The sequence below is a fragment of the Adiantum capillus-veneris genome, chromosome 3 (assembly GCF_014529385.1).
Source record: "Adiantum capillus-veneris isolate H3 chromosome 3, ASM1452938v2, whole genome shotgun sequence".
Taxonomy (NCBI): domain Eukaryota; kingdom Viridiplantae; phylum Streptophyta; class Polypodiopsida; order Polypodiales; family Pteridaceae; genus Adiantum; species Adiantum capillus-veneris.
The window spans coordinates 141,433,370-141,443,640 of record NC_140933.1 but is presented as its reverse complement, the minus strand read 5'-3'; the positions used below and the strand labels follow the sequence as shown (position 1 = coordinate 141,443,640).

At 48.2% G+C, this 10,271-nt stretch overlaps 1 protein-coding gene across 1 annotated transcript; it reads left to right on the top strand.

Moving 5' to 3' along the window:
• The first annotated feature begins 6,387 nt into the window (after positions 1-6,387).
• Positions 6,388-8,819, top strand: LOC147461820 (UDP-glucuronic acid decarboxylase 2-like). The gene is made up of 7 exons (XM_086509256.1): positions 6,388-7,422; positions 7,499-7,645; positions 7,730-7,809; positions 7,890-7,973; positions 8,061-8,135; positions 8,273-8,365; positions 8,450-8,819. Exons 1-7 carry the CDS (start codon positions 6,822-6,824, stop codon positions 8,654-8,656), a joined length of 1,287 nt encoding a protein of 428 aa, XP_086365382.1. The 5' UTR covers positions 6,388-6,821; the 3' UTR covers positions 8,657-8,819.
• Positions 8,820-10,271: the final 1,452 nt, after the last annotated feature.

The following is a 10,271-nucleotide window of genomic DNA, read 5'->3' as shown; positions in this document are numbered from 1 at the left end:
GCCAACTGACGTATTGCTAATCTTCAATGTGCACAGCAAGCAGTAATCAGCGAGCTCCACGTAAGCTTGTCACAGCTTTTGCAGGCCTGCAAGTGCTGCAGAGTAGCTCCCGCCATGCGAACGCAGGCGACGGTTGCTGAACGGGATGAGGGGGGGGGCTCCATTGCGGCCACAGCGGTGGCTATCCGTTTATGTGCGTGCAAGGGCGTGGTGGGCCTTGCTGAGCTGGAGTGCTCTTTTTCACCGAACGCTCTTCGTGAACGGCACATGTGCGCACCATAAGAGATTGGAGGCATGCAAGCCACCCGCTTTTCCTACTCTCTCCCTTATAGTTACCCTTGCCACTTCACCCTCATCCTCTCCAGGAATCCTCTATAGATTCCCTCTAATCAGTCATGTGACGCCCTCGTTCGGGACGTCGCTGAAACGGGACCGCGCCGGCTCACCTGCGTTACAAACGGGACCTGCAAGCAAGCAAACGCACGCACAAGAACGCAACTTGAAAATGGAACGCAAGAGGGACACGAGAGTGAGGGACACGAACGAATGATCAGTATTTAAAGAAAGTGCCGAATACAAGGGACGCGAGGAATCGCATGAAAACGGGGCTCACAAGTTGGGGGAAGTGGCACAGGCTTCCCTTATATACACCCCCGAGTTGAGAGAGCTTGACACCCACGTCAAGCCGGGGTTTGAGAGGTGCCGATACAAAAGTTGATGTCGAGGTTTGGGGTCGGATATTTACAAAGGGGGGGAGTTAGATGTTGCCACAAAATGTCTAGCTACCTAGGGTGATGCTAGTTACAAGTGGGGGGGAGGACTACTCTATGTGGTTGTCATTTAGTGGGTTGTCCTCCTCTTCAGTTGGCATGTTGTAGAAGCGCAGCACAAGGGGTCTTCCGAGTCGAAGCATGATTTCTTCAGGTACCCAAGTGCATTCCGTCATGGGGCGATTTCTCCATTTGACATAGAATAATTGTCCCCGGCGCCCAAAACGCGACTTTAGGATGACCTCCGGCTCATGTGGCGGGCCATCCTTTACATATTCGGGGACATTTCGGCCATAGTTGTTATCCGGCACAAATCTTTTGAGTAAACTTACATGGAAGGCGTTGTGGATGTTGATTTGTGTCGAGAGCTCTAGCTTGTAGGTGATGTCGTTGTAGGACTTGAGCACTTTGTATGGACCATAGTATCGGTGGTTGAACTTCGGGGAGAGGCCTTGAGGGAGGGTGATATTCTGAGAGCTGACGAGGACTAAGTCACCTTCTTGGAAGAGTTCGGCAGGCCTTCGCTTTTGGTTGGCGTATTTGGCGATGCGTACCTTGCTTTGCTCGAGGCTCTTCTTTGCGCGTTGCATGCGCGTTTGCCATTGTTGCAGAAACTCTTCACATTCTAGATCCTGGGCATGCACATCGCCGGTTGCCAGTGCAAGAGGTGTGATGACTTCTTTACCTGTGGAGAGCTCGAAGGGGGTATAGCCAGTGCTGCTATGGATGGAGTTGTTGTAGTGGAATTCCAGGGCGTCCATGTATTCGGACCAGTCCTTCTAATATGCCTTGACGTAGCTGCGGATGTAGTCTTCAATGCCTTGGTTGACTCTTTCGGTTTGGCCATCGGTTTCAGGGTGGTAGGCGGAGGAGAAGCGTAGCTGGGTGCCTAGTAGCTTGAAGAGCTTGCGCCAGAGGTCACTGAGGAAGCGGGTGTCGCAATCAGAAACTATGGCTAAGGGTAGGCCGTGGTATTTGAAGACTTTGGCGAAGAAGTGTTTGGCTACTTGGTAGGCGGTGACGGGAGGCTTTGCTGGTATGAAGTGGGCTTGCTTGGTGAAGTAGTCGACGACCACCATGATGGTAGTGTGGCCGTGGGAGGGGGGGAGGTTGACGATGAAGTCCATACTTACCATGTCCCAAGGCCGGGAGGGTGTTGGCATGGGGTGGAGGAGGCCGGCAGGCTTGACTCTTTGAGCTTTGACCAGTTGACAAGTTGGGCAGGTGCGCACGTAGTCAATTACGTCGTCCTTCATCTTGGGCCACATGTAATGGTGATGGAGTTTGTCATAAGATCTTTTTTGGCCACCATGTCCAGCTAGCTTGCAGTTATGAGCTTCCCACATGAGATCTTTCTTTAGCGCTGGATCATTGGGGATGTAGATTTTTCCATGCGCGTAGAAGAGGTTATCTTTGACGTCGAAGAGACCCAGGGCAGCTTTACCAGAGATGTGGTCGTTGAGCATGCGGAGGACAGCGGGATCAACTTTTTGGGCGTCGAGGATTCGTTGTCGTAGGGTGCTGGTTGCTGTGGAGATGGCTATGAGGGTGGGCATTCGACTGAGGGCATCGGGCATGACATTTGTGGTACTCGGTTTGTGGATGATCTCGATGTCGTATTCTGCCAGTGTATCTTGCCACCTGGCTTGCTTGGGGGTTATTTTGGGCTGTGTTTGGAAGTACTTGAGGGATATGTTATCAGTGTATACTTTGGTGTGTTTGTCTTGGACATAGTGTCACCACTTTCGGAGGCAGTGAACGACAACGAGCATTTCCTTCTCATGAGTGGTCCATCTTGTCTCTACATCTGTGAACTTGTGGGACTCGTAGGCAATGGGTTGATTCTCTTGCATGAGGACTCCACCAATGGCACCATCGGAGGCATCTATATGAACTTCAAATGGTTTGGTGAAGTCGGGTAGTCGGAGGACGGGGGTACTACACATGGCTATCTTCAGGTTCTCAAAGGCTTCTTCTTCTCGGGAGGTCCACTGAAAGGGTTTGTGGCCTTTGGTTATCTCTGTAAGTGGGGCGGCAATCTTGCTGAAATCGTGGATGAAGCGGCGGGTGTACTGACAGAAGCCCACAAACTCTCGGACTTCTTTGATGGATGTCGGGGGAGCCCACTTGATGACTGCGTCGACTTTCTTGGGGTCCACCATAATCCCTTCTGACGTGACGATGAAGCCAAGGAACTCTATGCTCTGGATAGCAAACTCACACTTCTCCAGCTTGGCATAAAGCTGGTGTTCACGGAGGCGTTGGAGTACTGCGGCAACATGCTTCTGGTGCTCTTCTAAGGTCTTGCTGTAGATGAGTAGATCGTCAATGTAAGTGATGAGGAAATCATCTATCATGTCGCGGAAACTGTCATGGATTATTCGGCAAAACGTGCCAGGACCGTCGATGAGGCCGAACCCCAGGACCATCCATTCCCAGGAGCTGTAGCGTGTGCGAAAGGCGGTCTTTGCGATGTCTCTAGCAACAATTCGGACTTGGTGATAGCCTGGGCGGAGATCGATGCGAGTGAAGTACTTGGCACCCTGTAATCTGTCCATGAGGTCTTCCATGAGGGGGACTGGGTATTTGTTCTTGATAGTAATTTTGTTGAGGGCCCGATAATCCACGCAGAGTCGCATCGAGCCGTCTTTCTTCTTGACAAATAGGACTGGGGCCCCAAAAGGAGAGCTGCTGGGCCGAATGAAACCTTGATCCTCTAATTCTTGTAGTTGCTTCTTGAGCTCCTTTAGCTCGGTGTCATTCATGCGGTAGGGCGCCTTGGCCGGGGGTGTACTCCCTGGGATGAGATCAATTTCATGTTGAATTTGGTGGGGAGGGGGTAGGCCGGGGGAAAGTTCTGGGGGCATGACATCTTTGTATTTCTGGAGGATGGGGGTAAGTGAGGGATCCCCGACTTTGGCCTTATCGAGGGTGATGGAATTGAGCCTTGCTGTGGGCTGCTCCTTTGCTTGCATGATGCAGAGGTGAACTTGAGCTCCTTTCTTGAGGGCCCGCTCTGCTTGCTTTGCACTCATGAGATTGAGTCGGGGGGACGAGTGTGCTGGGACTTTCTGTTTGCCTTTCATCGTTGCTAGCTGAGCGGGGTCGTTGCGGTTGATGGGGGGGGGGGGGGGGGTTGGTTTGAAGATGCGCCTGGCGAGTGAAGGCTTGCTTTGTTGTGAGTCTGGCGCCTTGTACTGTAACTGCTTTGCCTTGATTATTCAGCAGTAATTGGTCCACCTTTATGCCTAGGAGTGCAATGAGATACTTATCGTTGAAGGATAGACCATTAATTGCCTCAAAGTCGTCCATTGGGACCACTATGAAGTCAAGTCTACACGTGAATTCACCCATCTCAATCCTGACTTGACGGGCTGCCTTGACATTGCTATCATTCCCTTGGGCAAACTTGACTGTAGTTTCATTGACGGCGGTGAGACGTAGGCCCAGGCGAGTGGCGCACTGCGGTGATAGAAAATTGTGTGTTGCGCCTGAGTCTACCATGATCCATTGCTGATGTGCTCCAAATGTTGTCTGGACATATAAGTTCTGGATGTCCGTGATAGCTGCTGCCATGCATTGAGGGTGGAGGGACATTGCTCCAATACGAGGTTGCTGGTCAGCCACCGGGTTAGCCAGTTCTTCGATTCGTACTCGGGGGGGGGGAGGGTGGTTCTTCTATTTGGAGGGTGTTGACCCTGCTAGATGAAGATGATGACGCTGGATTGCGCTTGCGTACACATGCGTAGTAGGGGCCATGAGAAATCCTGCAGTCGCTGCACCAGATGCAATTGGGGTGCGGGTTATTATTATTGCCATTGTAAGTATTGGGGACAAAACTGTTGGGTGTGGTGTTGTAAGAATTTCTCGCAGAAGAGCTTCGCGGTGGGGGGCGAGGGTCGTTGCTTCTGTTATTGGGTATAAATCCGCGGCCTCGCCTGGCGGGTGGGTTAGACTAGTTGGTGGGGGCAAAATTGGTGGGGCGAGGGTTATTCGGGGTGAAGCATGGGATTGAGTTGGTGTCGCGTAGCTTTTCGGCCATATTGGCGGCCACTTCCCAGGTGTTGGGATTCTCTTTTTCTACTTCTCGATGGGCCCAGGGCTTAAGGCCGTACAGAAAACCATGTAGCCTGTCTGCTATGTGCATCAGTGGGAGTTGAAGCATCAGTCGGCGATACTTGACAACGTAGTCTGATATGTGGCCGTCTTGGCGAAGATCGCGCCACGAGTCTTTGACTTTGTTGCCTTCATTTTTTGGGACAAAGTAGTTGAGCATATCTCTTTTTAAGTCCTCCCAGTCCTCCCAGTGCTTTGCTGTCTGTTCGGTGAGGAACCATACATAGGCGTCGTCGGCCAGGAAGGTTTTGGCCACTTGCACCCATCTGCGTCTGCCTATGCTATTCCACTGCATGTAGTCTTCTACCTCGCTAAACCACTTGTTGAGTGCCAGCGAGTTGCGATGGCCTTTGTATTTCTCTGGGGGGACGGGTTTGAATTTTCCCAGTCTGTTTTCATCTTCCAGATGTCTTTCAGGGCTGTAGTAGCGCCCTTCGCTTTGGTCATCCTGGTAGTCTTCGTCTTCGTCGACTGTCTCTAGTCTTTTGGGCCGCGGTTGTGTGTTTCGTCGTGGGTCGCCCTTACTTGTGCCCGGGCGGTCTTCGTGTCGCTGGTCTAACTGTGTTTGAAGCAGGTCGCTTAGGTTAGCCGACATCACGTTGATCTGGTGTTCCACGGAGGCCATGATGCGTGCCTCCAACCTCTTTTCCATTGGATCTTGGTGATCCTGTCGCGGCTTCTTTTCTTTGTTCTTCCTGGGGGCTCTAGTTAGGTCAGGTTCCGTCCTGTAGCCTTCTTCCTCTTCTTGATTTCTTGCCATTGTGGTACTTTTGTGGCCGAAGCCGAGAAAAACTCAAAAATGTTGAAAACTGAAAAACTGCGAGAAAACGGCTTGAAAACGTCGAAAAACTATGAAACAGCGCAAAACGGGGTCCAACACGACGGAAAACATGAAAAATTGCTCAAAAATGATGAAAACCGGTCCCAAACGGTGTAAGACGAGGCAAAACGAGGTAAAAACGTTGAAAAACGATGGGGAACGTGGAGATACGCGTCAAAAAGGGGCAAAACGGCAAAGAACGCGGGTCAAACGAGGCAAAACGGCGAAAAACGGTGGAGGAACGTGGAGAAAACACAAGGGACGGGGCAAAACGGGCTGAAAACGCGGAGAAATGAGGCAAACAGGCCGAAAACGTGGTGACAACCACGAGCCACGGGCCGACGTCGGGTCGGCGGGGACTCGAGCCGAAGCTTTGATACCAAGTGTGACGCCCTCGTTCGGGACGTCGATGAAACGGAACTGCGCCGGCTCACCTGCGTTGCAAACGGGACCTGCAGGCAAACAAACGCACACACAAGAACGCAACTTGAAAATGGAACGCAAAAGGGACACGAGAGTGAGGGACACGAACGAATGATTAATATTTAAAGAAAGTGCCGAATACAAAAGACGCGAAAAATCGCATGAAAACAGGGCTCGCAAGTCGGGGCAAGTGGCACAGGCTTCCCTTATAAGTCATTTTTCCAAGATCGGCCACACACACTAGCAGGGCGACCTCCTACCAAACTCACAGGAAACTTGCACTTTAACGCTGTCCTCTCTCTCTCTCTCTCTCACTCTCTCTCACTCACACACACACACACACACACACACACACACACACACACACATATCAAGAAGCGATTGCTTTTCTTGTCGTGTAACCGACTCTGTGCGTCATGGGTGAATTTGTATCTTTTCTTTAACCTTCTTCAGGCCGCTTGTGGGTCTCCTAATTCATGTTAAAATTCAAAACCAGATCTGGCTACTTTTCTTTTTGATCTGGCCTTTAAGTTCTTGCCTGAATTTTCATGTTTGATTTGTTAGTAGTGTCTGCTCAAGCAGGCCTTCTCTTCATTGTTTCATACTCCTATACTCCTCTGGTTTTTTTTTCTGTTTCTGTTCTTAATTTAGGTCCTTTTCTACACCATTTCTGTGGTTTTTCTTGAGTAGAGATGAAGCAGAGCAATTACAGAAGGCTTGATGGCATAATCCATGATGAAGAGTATACACCCAAGAGTGCAAAGCCTTGGAGCTGGACTAAGCCAGTACGATATGTGATGCGGGAACAGCGAGTTCTCTTCATCCTGGTAGGCATGATCTTAGCCACTACCTTCTTTGTTATGCAACCAGGCCTTCTGTTTACACAACAAGATCACACTTCAAATTTTAGCGACAAACTGGCAAACCCCAACCGCCATGAAATCACAAGCTACACTTCGGAGCCCATGCGTCAGATGGGGGTTCTGAATCCAGGTGGCAAGCTACCTCTTGGACTAAAGAGAAAACCCCTCAGAGTACTTGTTACTGGTGGAGCTGGCTTTGTCGGCAGCCATCTTGTAGACAGGTTAATTGAGAGAGGGGACAGCCTTATCGTGCTCGATAATTTTTTCACTGGCAGGAAGAGTAATGTAAAGCATCATTTGGGTAACCCACAATTCGAGCTCATTCGTCACGATGTTGTAGAGCCAATTTTACTCGAAGTGGATCACATCTACCACTTGGCTTGCCCAGCTTCACCTGTCCATTACAAGTATAACCCTATTAAAACAATCATATCCTTCTGTTGCTTTTGTCGAATTGCATTGTTATTTGTGTGTGTTTGGCTCGGAGTCCTTCATTCCTTTATACAAAACAAATGTGATGGGCACACTGAACATGCTGGGATTGGCAAAGAGAATTGGAGCCCGCTTTCTTCTCACGAGTACCAGTGAGGTCTATGGTGATCCCCTTGAGCACCCACAATCTGAGTCATATTGGGGGCATGTCAACCCAATTGGTAGGGTGGTTTAGCTTCCAAGTTTATGCTGAGAATCAGCTCATTTGCCGGATGTTGATGGTTTTTGGCAGCATTCCTATGCAGGTGTCAGGAGTTGTTATGATGAAGGGAAGAGGACTGCAGAAACCTTAACCATGGATTATCACAGGGGAGCAAATGTTGAGGTTGATCCATTTGTACTTTCATACCTGTGTATTTTCTGGGGTTGATTCAAGAAAGGCTCCTTAGTTAATGAATGAAACAGGTTCGTATAGCCCGCATATTCAATACCTATGGCCCTCGAATGTGTATTGATGACGGCCGAGTTGTAAGCAACTTTGTTGCCCAGGTTTGTATCCATTGGCATGGTTGTATAACACTTTGCGACCAGTAGTGTCATAGAGCATTTATATTGTGCGTCTGTTGAATTACATAGGCTCTTCGTCGCCAGCCCTTAACGGTATATGGAGATGGAAAGCAAACAAGGAGCTTTCAGTATGTCTCAGATTTGGTATGATTTGTGATTATGTGGGGCACTAAAATTGCATGTTTTTGAACCATTTGAATGGTATCCAATTATTTGTACCTATTTTGCAGTTTCTTTATGCATGATAGTACTGAATATGATTTGGGATTTCACCACAATAGGTCGAGGGTCTCATACGGCTCATGGAAAGTGAACATATCGGGCCTTTTAATCTTGGAAACCCAGGGGAATTCACCATGCTTGACCTTGCAAATGTAAGTGTAGAGGCATCTCTGCTTTTGCCCTTGTTTTCCACTCTAGCTTTATTCCGCCAGGTGGTCACTATTCTACTTTTCTAGGTTGTCAAGGAAGTGATAGATCCTCAAGCGAAGATACAGTTTAAAGAGAACACAGAAGACGATCCCCACAAGCGCAAGCCTGATATTACCAAGGCTAAGAATCTATTGCATTGGGAACCAAAAGTACCTTTGAAGGAAGGCCTTCCTTTAATGGTTGAAGATTTTCGGCGAAGAATCTTGGAAGATCCTATGGGATCTCAATTATGATGGAGGCTCGTAGTTATCTTTTTGCTAAGATGCTTGGAAGGTTTTTGTATACTCATTTTTTGAGACACTGTACAATGTATAATATACCATAGTTAACTACAACAGAAAATTTTGACGTTATTTTTACATTATTTTCGTTCAAATCCAGGTGGGATTTTACGTTTCCTTTTCCTCTCATCCGACATTTTTTTTTTCAAAGTGGCACGATTGTAAGCTGAGACATTTTTTGTGAACAGTGATGGTAAGTGCTCAGAGTGTCCCCAAAGAGTTGGTCTAACGGTAAGGCTTTGGCCTCTCAACCTACGGGTTGTGGGTTCAAAATCTCCCGTTGGGTCACTCTCTAGAGGGACACCTTGTGCTCACCTCGTGTTCACGTTGCTAGGGCTCTTGCCCTTGGACACTTGAGTGCATCCTCCTCCTGGGGTGGGTCACCTGAGGAGGAGGTTCCTGCTGGTTGCTACGAGTTCTCTCTGTCGTTTCCAGCACGTGGTGCATCAATTAGGTAGCCATGGTGATGCCTACACGTGGCTCTTGCCCGATGGTACGTGGCCCTTGCCCGACCATGTAACATGGCTAATATTTGGAAGGGATAAGCACCTCCCCCTGTGGGCCCTTTGGTGTGTCGAAAAAAAAAAAAGAGTGTTCAGAGTTAATGAGTGAGCTTAATCTCAACAAAAGTGTTCGGATTTTTCAGAGTAACATGTTTCAAAATGCTTTTTGGTTTTGTTCAGCTCTTGCAATATGTGGCATCTTGGTGAAGTGTTTATTCCCGTTGTATTTCTCGTCTGCAAGTTTTTGTCAGTTCCTTGCATTGCGCCTTGCACGGTTGTGGATGTGCACTATACGCAATTGACTCCTATTACCTATTGTCAGAGTCTGTCAGCTGCACTTTGTTATGGTTCTAGCACTTTGTAGTTTTAGTAGTTTTTGGATGCACCTTGTTTTGTATATGTTATACTCTCGGCTTTCCGACTGGAAGGTCTCAGCGTAAACGTGTTGATGTGAATTTCAACCGCTTTAATTAGTCTGTCTGTAACATGCAGTGAGGGAGTTTTTTTGTTCTCAGTAAAGGGATGTTGGACAAAGTTCAAATGCCATGTCTGTACTCTCAGAACAATGGCAAGGGCTCGATTGGTCCCTATGCTACCTTGCCGTGCAGAAGCTGATTGTGAATTGCAGTCTACATCACTCTTTGCATCTTCCCCAGCTATTTGGGGTCTAGCTATGTTTGCAGCATAGCTATAAACGGTAAAAGGTCTGATTTTACCTTCTTTTTTTTGGGGTTATAACAGTGGATTCAAGTTTATTTCAATAAAAGGTTCGCTTGGGGATTTCACTGTGTAAAAGCATCATATCATTTACGTTCGACATCCTTTTAAGACCTCTTATCTGTAAATCTTTCTTTTGAAATTTGTAAGTTGTTCATACTTGGAGTATTCTTCTATATATTTTTGTAAGTTTTGAGAAACTTAAAAGCCCTTCTGTTGCTCTCAAGTGATATGTACATTTTTGTGGGTGACCTTGAGAAGGTTAGTCCCTTTATACGATTTTCTTCTTGTATTTATGGTCTCATGGGATTGGAAACTCGCTATTCCGTGTTTCTATGGTTGCAGAG

Coding starts and splice junctions, on each gene's coding strand:
- LOC147461820 (XM_086509256.1), top strand. CDS start 6,822: ATGAAGCAGAGCAATTACAGAAGGCTTGATGGCATAATCCATGATGAA. Junction 7,974..8,060: donor TAAGCAACTTTGTTGCCCAG/GTTTGTATCCAT, acceptor TGAATTACATAG/GCTCTTCGTCGCCAGCCCTT. Junction 8,366..8,449: donor CCATGCTTGACCTTGCAAAT/GTAAGTGTAGAG, acceptor CTACTTTTCTAG/GTTGTCAAGGAAGTGATAGA.